This window comes from Cuculus canorus, chromosome 6 (genome assembly GCF_017976375.1).
Source record: "Cuculus canorus isolate bCucCan1 chromosome 6, bCucCan1.pri, whole genome shotgun sequence".
NCBI lineage: Eukaryota > Metazoa > Chordata > Aves > Cuculiformes > Cuculidae > Cuculus > Cuculus canorus.
Window position 1 is genome coordinate 31,682,334 of NC_071406.1, and position 16,525 is coordinate 31,698,858.

At 40.6% G+C, this 16,525-nt stretch overlaps 1 protein-coding gene across 5 annotated transcripts in view; it reads left to right on the plus strand.

Annotated features, from left to right (window-relative positions):
* HECW2 (HECT, C2 and WW domain containing E3 ubiquitin protein ligase 2) overlaps positions 1 to 16,525 on the plus strand; it is a 175,476-nt gene that overhangs the window by 81,061 nt on the left and 77,890 nt on the right. For 4 of the 5 annotated variants that reach the window (XM_054070636.1, XM_054070637.1, XM_054070638.1 and 1 more), the window contains exon 3: positions 7,036 to 7,143. In XM_054070636.1, coding sequence (XP_053926611.1) covers positions 7,036 to 7,143 — 108 coding nt within the window. Of the gene's footprint in view, positions 1 to 310; positions 746 to 7,035; positions 7,144 to 16,525 lie in introns of those variants that run through there. The other variant, XM_054070641.1, reaches the window with a different exon arrangement.

Consider the following 16,525-nt stretch of genomic DNA (forward strand, 5'->3'; position numbering starts at 1 on the left):
GTCACGGAGCAGTCTTGTCTTCTCTAAAATAACTGCATTTACGAGGAAGTCATGCAGGAGAGTGAAATACTGAGTAAACAAAAGCCAGTACTTCCAGTGAGCTCCCACTGTGCTGGTTGCTGTGGCTGCTTTGCCGTCATTTCTAGGATTTAATGATCCTCCTGTTTACATCAGCCTGCCTCACGCTGCTGGGCTGTGGCTGTGCTTAGGAATCCTCCCATAGACAAGGCGAGGAAGGAAGTGGAGGGAGGATGGGGCTTTGGCATCCTGTACCCTTCAGAGGGGAGTGGCTGCAAATAGCTGAGCTTGAAGGACATCATACTTCATATGTTTTAACACAGGCTATTTGAACCTAGATAAACCCCCGATTAAAGGAGAAGCGGCAGAGGATTGTGTGTAACTGCTAGAAGTTGCCCTGGGTTGTTTAAGAACATCCTTCTAAACCCCTTTCTTTGAAATGACAAGAGGAAGGGGATTCTTTCAAATGACAAGAGGATAGACTTGTCTCGTGGAGCTGAGATTATGCAACAGTGCTACTACAGAGCTGAAGACTCCAAACTTTAGCTGCACAGGCTGGGTGCTGAAGGCAACTTTTTTAGAAAATACCCTTTGTGATTGAGAGCAGGGATGCTATTTTAAGGATCCGTCCTCTAAAATGTCCATTTTTTTAATTCTTGGGATTGTTTATTTGGCTCAGATGGAGGAATGCAGTTTAGGATCCACAAGCATCCTTTGGAATGGCCAGGTAAGGCTAGAAGCTGTAACTAACCATTTATCTTTAATTTCAGCAGTGATGTACTGCATGCACTAGGGCTGTCTTCCGTGAGAAATGTTTGGTTCCACCAGAAAACCTAAGAACTGTTCACAGACTGAGATGGGGATTTCAGAAAATCACAGACCATAAGCTATATGCAGTGACATGTGGTGTATTTAAATGGGTTGACATAATGTGATTTGTTATAGTAATTGCCTGCAGTGGAAGCTCTGCCTTGAAGTTGTTAATTTATTTACTGGCTTTCCAGAAAAGGAGGGACGCCTCAGGTAATAAAATCTGTCTTCTCCTTTAAATGTGTCCTGATTCAGTTTTCAGTTGCTGTTTTGGATATAGGGAAGAAGTTTGTTTGGTTCATTATTTCAGGGTTTGGATATTTTTTTTTTTTTTTGATGTTCCCAGAATTAAAATTATTAGAGGTTACCAAAGTGAAAATATTCCACAAAATTAGTGTTACAAACTTACCCAGTCAGCTGGTCAAGGTAAGTACACTTTGGAACGTTCTTAATAATTTTACATTTTGGCGAGTCTGTTTCACTGCTTGGAAGTCTCTGCTCACACCAGAGAGTGGACTGTGCTTACTGGCACCAGGACTGAGGTTTTGGAAGTCGTGCTGTAAAATGCACATAAATCAGATCTCTGTTTTACATTGGAAATGCCATCCTAGACATCTCCTGATGTTTGGCTCAAAATTAAGTTCAGAAATATCCTCTGCTACAGATTAACTACAAACCGGTAAAGACTGAGTGAGATGACAGAGACAGATAGATTGCAGATGATCAATCTCAGTAGTATGCCTATGAGAGAAGCTGATGGCAGATCGATGAATCTCAGCTTAGACAAAAATATACATAGCCTTGCTCACTACCAGCCTTCCAGCTCCTCTGATACATAATGTAAAGGAACACCTGACAAGAGAAATAACATTTAGGTCTTTGTAAGATTCCTCAAGCTGAGTACAAACACCTCTTTCAGTAACTGGATGCGTTGCATGTATCATCTTCTAAGCCCAAGAGTTTATTAAAATTAAGCTAAAATTCTAAGGAAGTCAGCATTTTGACAATCCAAACTTAATTAAAAATTTTAAATTAAGAATAAACAATACAAGCACTTCAAAAGATTATGCAAAACATATCTTCCAGAAAGGGGTGAAAAAAATGGAGATTGGGATGTAAATCCCAAATGAGGATAACAGAATAATGCAGGGAGACAATGGTGTTACCAGCGTGATGGATCTTTTCTGAGCTAAGATGCATGGATTTTTCAAGAGCTGTGAATTAGAATACCCATGTATGGCAGTGAAAGATGAAAATTGTAGAATTGTGTGTAATTAAAACCATTCAGTGACATTCAGAACCTGTTTAGCATCACTTTCTAAGCTCTGCATGTAAGCATCTTTACAAAGGCATTATGGAAAAGAGATCAGTATGCAAATGTTTGAAGCTCTTAGATTGCTATAGGGAATTCTTTAATTTTTATCATATGCAGTAAGCAATCTGTGATGTTTCTAGAGTAGGCGTTTGTGACTTCTGTAATATTTTTAAGGTTTGAAGAATAAAAATCCTTTGCATTCCTGGAGACAAGTCTTTTATCACATAACCCAGCCCTAGTGACCACAGAAACTGGGACCAGAAGATGAGCATTGCTTTGCATATGACCAATCTGTGCACTAAGACTGTAATAATTGCTTCAGATATTAATTGGTAGCAATTCTTGGTTTTCAAGGGACTTATAAAAAAAGTATTTTGATTTTTTTTTTGTTTGTTTGTTGATTTAAGCGATGGAAGATAACTCTCTAAGGTGGTGGATTTCTGGTAGTTTATCCTTTTCCTAAGACAGAAATAGTGAAAGCAGTGAAACACAAGAACAAAAGATGAACTCTACAGAAACCTCCTGAACCCTGATGTCAGATTCTGGCTTAGCAGGGCTTTCAACACTGTCTTCCATAACATCAGCAAAACTGGGAGTAGTGGTTGATAAACCAGGTGGTTGTGCTGTCATTCAGACAGGCTGGAGAAATGGGCAAATAGGAATGCTACGATGCTCAGAGAGCAGTGCCCTGGAGAGGAATAACCCTTGGTATAGGGACAAACTGGGGGCTGGCAATCTGGAGACCTGGAGGTCCTGGTGGACAACGAATTGCACAAGAGCCAGCAGTGTGCCCTGGCCACCGACGTGCATCCTGGGCTGCATTCGTAAGAGCCTTCGCCAGCAGGCTGAGGGAGGTGGCCCTTGCCCTCTACTCAGCACTGGTGAGGCACATCTGAGTGCTGTGTCCAGTGCTGGGCTCCCAGTACAGAAAAAGCGTGGGTATGCTTAAGCTTCCTATGACTCCTACTGTTTTATGGGCATAATTTTATTGTGAAAACGAATTCTGTAAAAACAATACCTTCTTCTTTCATTGCACCGTTCATCCATTGATCTGGTACTTCTGTACTGCTTTTCACATGAGATATACCTATTGAATTGAGACATGCTGGAGGGAGCTGCATCCCATTCACTGGCACATCAGGGCAGAGCTGAGAACTGCTACACCAACATGGAGAGCACAGGCTGTGGGTATCACGGATGCCGTTGGTATCTAACTTACCTTAAAGGGTGTTGTAGTGATGATGAAGTCTGAAAATGGGAAAAAATTAGTTCAGTTCTTAATACCAGGTTTGGGTGATTACTTAGCAGTTAAATAAAGAAAACATTATTACTCGGAACACATTTGCTTTACAGTGATTTCAAGGCGCACTAATCGGTGTGAAGTTCCACACTGATACATTTATTACTACCCACTTTTCATTGTATAACGTAGTGTATCACATATGCTGATTTGCACAGGCATTGGAGCTCAGAGAAGTAAGATTCTTTCTGTAATATTTTGTGCCTAAAAATTATTGAAGATAGGAAGATAACGTGCATCTTGCATTGTTTCATTTCTTTCAGAAGTGTAGACTCACTGGACAAGGTGCCAATGCAGTAAGACAGTATTTTGTTGCATATTTTATGTTCTGGGAAGAGATATTTATATCTACACTTTGGCCCAGATTCTGGAACAGCTTCCAGTTTCAGAAACAGCAACAATTATTGGCTAAAAAGGGACTAGAACTTCTTAGAATTGAAGTTCCCTATGGAATATATATTTATAGTGTGTATATATGTGTGTGTGCATGTATGCATGTATATATGTTTTGGCTAATAGGAGAGATGGAGTTGTGGTAATTCTGACAGCGTTTTTTGGGCTCTCAAACACTTTTTTTTTTTGCACAGCTGAATATTACTGAGACTGACACTGTTTAACTGTTTTTTATTGCAGTGTTGGTAAGTAAATTTAGGCAATATCGTATACTTTAATGTTTTCATGCTATTTGATTTTTTTTTCCTGTTCAGTTTATTTTTCTGAAATCTGTGAACTAAGATTTGAAGTTATTTTTCCATATGCCTTACTAATGTTATTTTTCTCCCTATGTGAATAACATCATAGAAGTTGAAAAAAAAAATGGCTCTTTCAGAATAAAATCAAAGCTGTCCAAAATAAATTCTGTAATTGGAGTCGATTGCTGACAGGCAGTGGTCTGTCAGCATTTTTCATCCCTCTGTCTGCACCACCTTCTGTTGCAGTGGCAGCGTGCCTGTGGGCAGAGTATCAATGATTTTCTCTTCATTGCTGCAAACAAAACTATTCCGTCATGAAAGGATTGAAAATCCAGGCACTTTCTTAAAGGTTGGATTTTATTAAATAAGATGTAAGAAAGGTGTTCTGCTTTCGTATAACTGTCAGCTCAGAGTTTGAGACTGGTTCATGTAGGACCTTTACTGAAGCTCAGTAATGTCCCATTAAAAATTACCATTGACTTAGTTACTGATTCAAAAAGACAAAGACCAATTGCTTGTGCCGGAATGATGGAAATGTCACTGTTAAAGGTATATTTCATTGCTTCAGAGTTTCTTGATTTGTTGAACAAGATAAGAACAAAAATGTTCATGTTTATGATTATAATTTACCAAATATTTGACCTTCTGCTTAAAATTATGAACAGACTCTAATTGTTTAAATAAAGAAATTCTGAATAACTAGAACATGTGAGGGGAGAGAGGAGTCTTTTTTTTGTCATACCATACTTTATGTAATACGATCACTGAATTTTAAACTATCTGTGTTTCAGATAACTGTGGAATTTTTAAAGAATCTGCTTGGTTTTGGTAGTGATGGTTTGGATAACCAAGTCTGCATGATGGATCAAAGTAGGCACTTGTGGGGATTTGCTGAAAGTTAAGCTGTATCTCATGGCTTCCTAGAGTTGTGTCTGTGGAAGATAACAGTGGAGTTTCGGGTTGGGAAAATGAGTAAATAAGTCAGCAGTTCATTGTTTCTGTTAGAGTGGCATTGCAAGCCACATATAGAGGCTTTTCTTGTGAGGTCCATGGAGTGACTTACAGGCTATGCTTTCTGAGTTCCTCTGTACAGCTTTGAAAAAAACCAAAAGAAATACATGGGTGGGATGCAGCCCTGTTTACTCTGAAACGTTTTCACTACAATGGTGACTAAGCATGCACTTTTTTTTACTGCCTGTGTGCCTGACATTATTGGTGCATGCAGTTTATGTACCATCATGTTGATTCCACACAAAAAGTTAGGCCTGATGGTATTATATGCTTGAGGATCATAGGCATTAGGAGAACCCTCCTGTCCTTTCCTGTTGTCATTGAAACTATTCTGGACTTGTCATGATGTTGAGGTATTTGGACCACAGCTTTCTAAAAATTCTCAATTGCCCATGCCTGTAGGTATAGAAATGCCATGACTGCCTCTTGATTCTCCACAGCTCTTTCAGGTTGTGGGCAGGGTATGTAATTTACTCTTGAGCGATCACAGAAGTCTAATGTGTGTCTGATGATGCTTGCACATCAGTTTGGTAGGATGTGAATGGACAGACTGCATGAATCGTGATTCCGTAGTGTTATCATGCGTATCCTTTTATTTAGTGTAGGTTTATGTTCTTAAGGTGAAAGTATCAAAAGCTTCATTACTTATTATTCTTTCATAAATAGCATATGGATTTCTGAGATGTAGGTAACAATTCTGTAATCTTGTGCAGGAGTTCCTACTGATGTACAAAGAATGGATAGGAGCTTCATGAACAAAGCCACGGTAGACTAAGTTCTTAGTGAAGTTATTTTAAGATTGCGGAACACACTCAAATGCATGTAATAAACCAGGATATTTTAAAAAAAACAATGTTAAGACTAAGAGATATCAAGTGTCACTGGAAAGAATTAGGTTGTTGTATTGAGGTCACAGGTATAACTGTCTAATTAAGAAACAGCTGCCGGACTGCACTTGTAAAGCATTATGGTGCGCACTTCCGAAGAGCTCCCTGTACCAAAGGAGTTAAGTTGGGTTTATGTCAGCTTCCTCTGGGTTGCTGTAACTAACCTTTGTGCCCTTTCAAATAGCTCCTCACTGGTTTTTTTCTCATTCATACAGTCTTCTGGATGCCTGAATACAGCCTGGTAAATAACGAACAAACCTCAAAATGTTTTTTTTGTTTTGTTATTGTTAGGACAAAAAGCTTAGTTTGTGAGGGGGAAAACACTGGTGTTGCTAAGCTGATCTGTAGGTGTTTGCTGTTTGCTTCTCGGTTCTCCTCTTTTGAATGTACTTTGCTGAATCGCTCATTTGTCTCTGGCTTATTAAGTAACAGTTCTGCCCTTTGAGCCTCTAGCTTGAGTTCACAGAGAGGGGATAATACTGTGTGCGTCAGGAGATTGAAAGTGTTAGATTTTTTTGGTGTATGTATAAAAATATTCCTGCTAGTTTCTAAAATATAGAAATATATTAAAAAAAGAGGTAAGTCCTGATACCTATATTTGCAATTCCATACTTTCTAGCTAGGGAATGAGGGCTAGAATTTCACATGACAGAGCTCTGTAAAATGATGTGGTAACTCTGTGGTGAAGTCGCTGTCAGCTATGTGTTCCAAATAGCCTCTCTATTGAGTTAGGGAAGTTTTGGAACTGAATACTTTACCTTGGCGGGTCACCGCTTACAGGAAACCATGTATTTACTGTGGCTGTATGAATGTCTGCTCACTCTGCATAAATTGATCTATCAGCTGTAAAAGAGAAGCCATTTATCTTTTACTGGTTAGGTCAAATTTTTTTTTTTTTTTTTAAACAACTTTTGGTATAATATCTCAACCTCTTGAACTGAGCAGAAAAACAATGAAAACTATCATAAATGCTACTTGACGAATTTTTCTTTTCTCTTTCAGATGAGAACTCTCCAGCCAACTTCTGGGATTCCAAGAATCGGGGAGTGACTGGCACGCAAAAAGGACAAATTGTATGGCGAATTGAACCTGGCCCCTATTTTATGGAATGTAAGTACTGATGTAAAGGTAAAGCAGTGTAAAAAAGCATGCTTTTGTGTCAAGGCAAGTCAAGAGGATGGCACTTGGTGTCTGTTTTGTCAAACACCCTGATAAACCGAAGGAAGTGATTGTATTGCACTAAGGGACAGCGTTTTCCTGTGCATTTGCTGGATGTTACGAAAAATAGACTTGAGTTTAGATGTGCGTTTGTATTCTAGGGATGTTCTTAGGTAGTGTGCTTCGGTTCAAGGGAGGAAGAAATGCCTTGTGCAATGGTGTACAGTGTATACGTATTGAAAGATTAAGTCTCTTGCCCAGAAGTTCAAAATTTCAGCTGGACAAACATCAATGGTAAATGCACATGAAGGGAAAGGTAATAAGCTACTAGTGCTTGCTAATGTTTATTGAAATGAAGGTTAGATTTGTCTTTAGGAGGTGCTAGCTTCCTGTCCAGTTGCATTGGTATTTCTCAGCTGAAGTTTCCTTGAACTGGGAAATCCGCTAGGTGGTTTTGAAATATTGAGAGTCTAGGTGTGAGTGAAAGAAAAGGAATTCAGTTGAACTCCTTAAAGAGTATTGGTAGCTAAGCTTCAAATTGGAGACCTATGCCATTCCCTTAGGCGACCAGGATTATAGGAAGCTAAGTCACTCTTACCATCTAAAGTATACGATCCTGTAAAGAAATAGGGGTTCTAAGCCTAGGATGTTGTCTGAGCATGCTGCAGGCTCTGCTGCCAAGCATGAAAGTGGCAATCAGTCCTAAAAGAGCTGTGAGTTGCTCTACCACCTGTTTAGCCTCACAGCAAAGAATCTTCCTTCATATATTTAAAAAAATATACTCCCACTCTATTACTTCACTGTACACTGCAGTGCTGCTAACCGTAGGTCTTGGCAGAAATTTTTCTTCTCATTAACTGATATAACAGCAATACATGTATTTCAAAAGATGCTGTGTCCTCTGTGGCATAAATAATTGTTAAAACTTATTATTTCTAGAACTCATCATTGAATCTTGCCAAGTTCCACTATGAATTACACAGCACTTTTTTTTTAACAACCAAAAAAAAAGCTTTAATAGGATGAAATTCAATTTCAGGAATTCATTACAGGAAAAAAGTCATTGGACTGAAGATGACAGTCAAGAAAATGATACAGATCAAGATAAGTAACTTTCCTGGTGCCAAAGACAGCAGTGTATTAAAGCAGATTAAAACATATGTTAGAAGGATTCATTGCCTCAGCTTCCTTGTTGCATATACTGTACCAGCATTGTTGCCAATATGGGCAGTTTGACTTCAAGGATATTTGTCTGTATCTGTAGCTGGCTGTGTTGTGCTGTAATGTGTGGGGATGAGGCTCTTGAACCTTTGATGTTCATGTAAGTAACCTAGGCTAATGCTTCAAGAAATAACAGTTTTGACTTATAATCCGCTGCAACTGACTTTGCTGGTGGCAACTACCCACACTTTGCAACTGATTGATACAAAAAGTGCAGGATACTTGTGCTTTGGTTGTGATTAGCTTTACTAATGAGCAGTGCTGCTGCCATATGATGAACAAGAGACAAGCCGAGATCTGTAAAAAGGAATTTTAAAGGCCTATGTGCTCTTCGTGGTATGGCAGGTAAATGTGCACCAGGACACTTATATTTCTAGTGAGAGGCCAAAAATTGCAATGAACCACTTAACTGAACTTCTTATTCCAGCTTTTTAAACTAGAGGGCTCCACAGATGTGCGACCATGTTTGCTCAGCAAGACCTTTTCTTTTAGCTTACAGGGGGCAAAGAACTCTGATGCAACTACAGGCAGCTGCTCTCTTTTTCTTGTTCTTCCTCAGATCACTAAATCACAGCTTGGACATGCGCAGCGGGTGGCTGTGCAGTTCGGGTACAACCACGGTGGTGTTGCCTCTGCCATGCAGCACCAGGCTGAGTGTAGAAAGAGCTGAACTGATGTGTTTCTTAGCATGCTATGCTGACAGTGACACTGCCCAGCCTGCGCCAGCCACAGAGATGAACTGAGCTTACCTGTTAGCTTCTTTCTTTGCTGTGTCGCTGATACGATTTGTTCTCTCGGTGTGTCACTGTCATAGCAAGAGAGTAAGAGGCAGAGGCAAATCAAGAGTCTAACATCCCCAGTAGCTTTGTGCCTGATTATTGAAGTTAGTCTCTCTGATGCATTAATCTGTTTTCCAAATTTTGGCAAGACCTCTGCAGTTGTAGATTCCTTGTGTTTAGAAATGTCTTTGCTAAGAGGCAGAATATCTTAGGTAGAAGTCATAATATTAGTGATGTGCTGTATTTACTCCTCACAATAATGACATACAGCTGACCATTTGCAATTTGACAGTGCTTGTCTAGGAATGAAAGGAGTGATTGGACAACAATCCCAAATTCAGTAGCAATGCCATGTATTCTTAAAGCGTTGGCTTTAAAAGAGAGGGACCAGCATGAACAAAATGTGTAAGTGGGTTAATCTAAACTCAGCTGCAATTTAGAAATGCTGGTTCAGCTGCTTCTCATAGGTCATTTTTTTCTCTATCCCAAACATTTTGTACTCCTCTGCTATTGCTCATGCTGTGATGTGTAGAAGCGCCAGTAGGCTGATGGTATAACTGAGTTTTAGCTGGGTTTATGTACTATAGAATTTTCTGTCTCAGAGCTGGTTTATGTTTGGAGCACAGACAGCGATTAATTACTACTGCTTTTATATTGCTCTGTGATTGACAGGCTCCCTGCTCTACCTATACTCAAGGAAAGGACGGGGATATTTACTGCGAGCCTGAGAAACCTTGAACCAGCTTTGTCAGTGATGCCTGATGGCGCATTTTTTACAGAGTTACACTAAATAATGACAATAATCCTTTAGGATTTACAGTCAAAATCAGCCTGAAGTTGTCTGTCTTTTTGATGAGAAAAAGAATGGAAGTCACTAATGTGGAGTGGTGAGTTGAGATCAGTCAGTGTGCACATAATCCCAAAGGCTTTGGTTGTGTTCTTTCCCTAACGGTGTCAGAGCTTAGGGACATATGTCTTTTCACCAGTAAAGCAACATCTCTGTAGGGTGAAGTGCAGAGAATGGTGGCATTACTAACCAGCCATATGCAAACGGATCTCATGCAGCAGCAATATTTCCATTTTAATTACACTAATGTTAATCAGTGGGGGTCAGCTGGATTGAGCTTCAGATTCCTTCTGCAGTCCACAGATTTGTATCTTTTAAAAAAAGCATCTTCCCTTAATTTGGGAAGCTGTTTTCTCATTAGCATAATCGTAAACTTATCAATAGTTTCACTGAGTTCTGTGGAATTTATGTTTATGTTTAAAGGTAGGCCTTAGATTACCATTTTTCCTGAATTCTGTATTACTGCAGGTCTGCAATCTTGTGACTCAATTTTCCAGTCATTCCATTTATTTTTCTTAAAATCCCTCCCTATGGATTCAGCATCTCCTATTTCCCAGGCAAATAAAATGTAAAGGCATAGTTTGCCATCTGCTCTATTCAGATCAAGCGACCTGCAGAAGGAAGGATAGAGTCTCCTCATCTTCATGCTAAAACCAGACATTAATTCCCCTCAAAGCATCCCAAATTAGCAAAACAAGGATGATCAAAGAAAGCTCTCAGTTGCTTTAGACAAAAAACAACACAAGAAGTTCTGTAGACTCTACCCTGAGAAGGAAGAATCAAAGGAATCAACAGTGAAATAATGAGAAATGAACTTAATGTATTCCAGAAATATAAGCAGCCTCTGAGTTGCTGAGAATGGGGTGGGGGTGGGGGTGGGGGAGGAAGAGTATGCAAAGGAGAAAGAAAAAACAAGCTCACCATCGCAAACAGCTGCTGTCCTTAAGCTGTCACCTCGAGACAAAGTGAGTGGCTCTGAACAGCAGAGCCAACCGGCGTGGAGACAGGTGCTCCTCTTTCTTTTCCCTGGGGAAAGAGCAAAAGTGCCATATAAGCATGAAAGGGGAGTCTGTCATTTCAGAGATTCAAGAAGGTGAATTTGAGCATCCATGTGCCTGAGATGGTGTTTCCTTACTCAAGTAGTAGAGGTGGCTTAAAAACATCCTGCTCTGAGGTTTGCTGAAATGTGAGGGAAGGAAAACAGTGACTCACTAGATGGCTCCTCCAAGTTGTTTGCTGTGTAAACTACAGAAGGATTGCTAAATGTAGCCACAGCTCTACAAACAGTTTTCATCCTTCTTCTGTAAAAGGAAAGAACAAGTTCAAGGAGTATGGTGCTGAGCAAGTGGCAGTAGTGTGAAGGTGCAACACAGCTTAGTGCTTTCGTGTTTGGTATGGTCACCTGGTATTTATCAGGACATCAGGCTGTTCAGGTCCTTAAGTACATTGGGAACTTCCGTCTCTGCAAGAGTGGCTGCAATTGTCCCAGGATTGATTTTATATGGCAGATTGTTTTTCTGGGTGTAGCAGTCTGTGAGTTTGGGATGGCAGGGGTTCCCTTCGAGGCATCATGGTGGAACAGCGATGATGTTATTCTTTATGGAGAACAGAGCTAGCAGAAAGATGGAGTGAAATGATCCATGGAAAAGCTGGTGGTAGAAAAAGCATCTTCAAGGAAGCTTGAATTTTATGAAGATGAGTTGACAAAAGCTGCTGCTGATTTATAAGCTGCAGCTTCTAAGTCAATTTTCTGCAATATGAGGAAGGACAGGTCATTTTGGAGGTGCCATGGCAGGGAGATTTGATGTACTACAGTCACTGTCATGCAGCAAGTAACTGGTGCTTACACACTTCCATATGCCAAGTCCTCAGAAGTTAAAAGCTTTACGTAGTCTAGTAGGCAAAACAGGCCAGAGGTTATTTTCTGCTGCTGGGGGCAAGTGACACAGTGTGGCTTGTGCTTGTGCAGCCAACCCTCCTGCCTGTGTCAGTGGTGCATGGTCACTGTTCAGCAATATGGATGGTCTTGTTGAACTGAGTCCCTACTTGAGTCCCTGCCCTCATCCTGCCTTGTTTAAGCCTCCTTTGAGACCAGATTGGAAAGGTATTTATAAGTTACAGTCTTGGTCCCATGAGTATTAATTACAGTATCCAGAAGAAACCTTCACCTACTTTACCTGTAGTGTAATGTCTTTGTTGTTATTTATAACAGCTGATGTCCTAGTTATTACTGTGAGTAGAATAGAGTAATATTGATTGGTGTGTATTTTCTTTACTAATACTGCCATGGCTTGACTTCAGGAGTAATCCATAGTGGTGGCTGTTGGGATTCATCCAGAGAGTGCCAGTCTTGTCACATCAGTCATTTCCAAATCACCCTTGAGATGTTTGTGGTTAAATTACTTCTGGTGCCACACTGTGATACTCAGATGCAGTGACTGCACAGATGCTGTCTGTTTTGTACTCAGAATCTCAGGTTTGTGGTATGGGTAGACTATTGGATATAGTTCAGAAAACATAGTAATATATATGTGGGCGTTATACTGGTGTCATGTTGCTAGTGAGGTTTTGTTTGGAGTTCTCTGCGTTCAGTCTCTAGTTCCATGAAATTATAACTTTCACAAAAGTAGTGTACTGAAACTGAAACCACCATGCTTTTTAGCCAGCAGAGCAGGCTCCCAGCACCTTTTTTTTTTTGTTAAAAAAGCTAATATATGTTGCAGGGAAAAAAATCAGTTCAATAATTGAACTTGATGTGCTTTTAGCAAAAACTTGTTGTTCCTAGAGATATGAGTACATTTTAGTATTTTTAGTGGTTTTGACGAAGATGGTCGATGTTAATGAATGTTCTGTCAACATAACTCATTACTTGTATCCAGTTGTTATTTTTTTTTACCATTTAAATTAAATTCTATAAAAGTCGTGTTTTTCTCACATGGAGTTGTTCTGAGCCTGGAACACTTGTCTGTGTAGTGCCCTGCGACCAGTCCCTTTCAGTGGTCTATCTGAGGAGTCATGGTTGTTGTCCCTGCCCTATTTATAAACAGGTTCACTGCGTTAGCAATACTTCTATTATTCTTCTGCTATTTATATCTGTTGTCTGTTAACAGCTATTTTTGAGTATCACGAATAACTGAAACGGGATCAGGTCTTGTATTTTTTACATTTGTGGCAAGTCTTGTTGACTTCCTTAGGCACATAATACCCCTAGTGTTTTGTTTTAAAGATTACGTTATAACTAAATGCTTTGCCAAACTAGAATATAATAGTCAGTGCTTCTAACTGTAAATAAGAATGTCTTGGAGTGAGAGCGAAGTGAGTAGGGCTGGCAGGGATCAGAAGACTCTGTTATCTGAACAACCATTTGTCCAAGCAGTTTCCTTTGAAGCAGGTTAGATGAAGAGAGATCATTGGGACATTTTCTGTTACTGATCCTAGTTTATTGAAAAAGCTGTCATTAAATCTGTTTTAGTATTTTTCTGGGTCGGAGTGCTTTTTTATTATTCCTTCTGTAAAATAAATTCTGTGATACCTGCTAAGGAAGATGACAGGTACCCAAAAGCAGCCGGCTTTGGCACTGGCGTTCTGCTGCTGTTGGCTATGCTTTGCTGGTCCCAGTAGAAAGTAATCAAAAAGGTTCATGGTGAAAGTGATGCAGGGAATAGAATAGACTGCTGGATGTCCAAACACAAAAGTTGTGTTCGCTGAAATGTCATGCTAAGGAAAAGAAATTCAACTGGCCGGACATGCAGAGCACTTCTAAATTCCTGCTGTTGTCTGTGAGGTGTTTATATTCAGTTTGGAAAAATAAAGGTTTAACCCAGTGCCTTTTCCTTGGATTGTATCTCCCTTTATAGTTTTGTAAAGCCTGAATGTGAGTGACTTAATTTCCTCTAGTGGCAAAATTTTCTTAAACAAGCTTTGTGAAATACTGTCTCATATTTTTCAGGCAAGTTTACATGCTGTCAGCTTTTTCCTCACTGAATTTTAGAGGGCGTATGTTTACATCTGTAGAGAGCTGTGGATTCAGCTCAAGTGCGGTGTCCAGGCAGTGTTAGCTGCGGTACTCTTTCCATACAGTTAGCTGGGAGTGCCGTTTACGTCCATGGACTGTTAAGAACACAGCTAGGATTTGACTTGTCCTCTGCAGATGTCTCTGCCCATCGGTTCTCACTGGAGTGTGGGGTTATTCCACCTCTAATGTTTTCATTTGACAAGGGTATGTCTGGAGCAAATGTCCCTTAAAGTGAGCACATTTGTTGTTCTGAATTATCAGTCTCCTGGAAAGAATGCGTTCTTTTACTTTATGTTCATGTGTTTATGTATTCCAAGATTATGTATTCTGAGTGTCTTTCTATCATAAAACAATATTTAATGGGCAAAGTTAAAGTATTAAAGACAGTAAAAATGTAGTTAAACTGAGGAGCTTCAGGGAATTAGTGATGTTTTAAAAACAAGCTATTATTTGGCGTAAGCTGATCTCCTCATTATTGAAGAGGCAGGAGTGTATGGTCCATAGAGGGAAATACAATGCTGTAATTTCATGCAGGAGTTATTTTGAAATTTAAATGTCAGTGTTTGAGTCCCATAAACCTTTGTTATTTCCAGCATTTTTATGTAAGAGACCTGAGCTGTAAAACTATTGTTATGCAATTATAATGGCTATTGGCTTTTAATGAAGAGGATTATGGTTTTATGGAATGTTCAGGTTAATTAACATGTATATCACTCTTTACAGCAGTATGCAGCAACTTCTAAACAGTCATAGATACTCCAACCGAATTTTCGTCAAATTTTTAGATGAAGGAGGAATTTCATGGAATGATAGATTGGTTTGGGTTGGGAGGGAACTCAAAGCCCATCCAGTTCCAACCCCCCCGCCACAGGCAGGGACACCTCCCACCAGACCAGGCTGACCAGACACCTCATCCAACCTGGCCTTGAACACTTCCAGGGATGGGGCAGCCATAGCTTCCCTGAGCAACTTGTTCCAGTGCCTCACCATGCTCATTGTGAAGAATTTCTTTCTAATGTCTAAGCAAAATCTACCCTTTCCAATTTATAGCCAACCCCTCTCATCCTATCACTACATGTCCTTGTAAAAAGTCTCTCCCCTGCTTTCTTGTAGGCCTCCTTCAGGTACTGGAAGGTCACAATAAGGTTTCCCTGGAGCCTTCTCATTTCCAGGCTGAATAATCTCAGTCTGTCCTCATAGCAGAGGTGCTCTGATCATCTTTATGGTCCTCCGCTGGACCCATTCTAACAGCTCCATTTCCTTCTTATATTGGGGATTCCAGAACTGGATACAGTACCAGGTGGGGTCTCACAAGAGCGGAGTAGATGGGCAGAATCACCTCCCTTGACCTGCTGGCTACACTTCTTTTGATGCCACCCAAGATATGATTGGCCTTGTGGGCTGCTCACATGCATTGCCAGCTCATGTTGAGCTTCTCATCAATCAGCACTCCCAGGTCCTTCTGCGCAGGGCTGCTCTCAATTGTGTTGTCCCCCCACCTTATATTGAAACTGTGGATTGCCCCAATCCAGGTGTAGGACCTTGCACTTGATCCTGTTGAACCTCATGAGGTCCACACAAGCCCACTTCTCCAGCCTGTCCAAGCCCCTCTGGATGACTTTCCATCCTTCTGGTGTAACAACTGCACCACTCAGCTTGGTGTAATCTTCAAACTTGCTGAGGGTGCACTTGATCTCACCATCTGTATCACTGATGAAGATATTAAACAGCACTGGATTCAGTACAGATCCCTGAGGGACCCCACTTGTCACGGATCTCCTTCTGGACGTTGAGCCAGTTGACCACTACTCTCTGAACGCAACCATCCATCCAATTCCTTATCCACCGAACAGTCCTCCCAGCAAATACTTTTGTTTCCAATTCGGAGAGAATGATGTTGTGGGGCACCGTGTCAAAGGCTTTACAGAAGTCCAGACATCCATTGCTTTTCTTGTGTCTACTCATGTGGTCACCCCATCATAGAAAGCCAGTAGGTTGGTCATGCAGGACTTGCCCTTGGTGAAACCATGCTTGCTGTCTCGAGTCACATCCCTGTCCTCCATGTGTTTTAGCATAGCTTCTTTGAGGATCTGTTCCATAACCTTCCCAGAGACACATAGGTGATGCTAACCGGTTGATAGTTCCAAGTCATCTTTTATACCCTTTTTAAAAATGGGCACAATGTTGCCCTTCTTCCCGGTACGAGAGACTTCCTCTGACTGCCATGACTTTTCAAATACCATGGAGAGTGGCTTGGTCACTACCTTGGCCAATTCCCTCAGGACTCTGAGATGCGTCTTGTCATATCCCATAGGTTTGTATATGTTCATGTTCCTCAGGTGGTCACAAACCTGATCCTTCCCTTACAGTGGGAGGGACTTTAGCCGGGGTCCCCATCTTGTTGTCCATTGATCCAGGAGGGGTGAGGAGGGCGGTTGTCAGTGAAGACTGAGGCAAAAAAGCTGTTGAGTA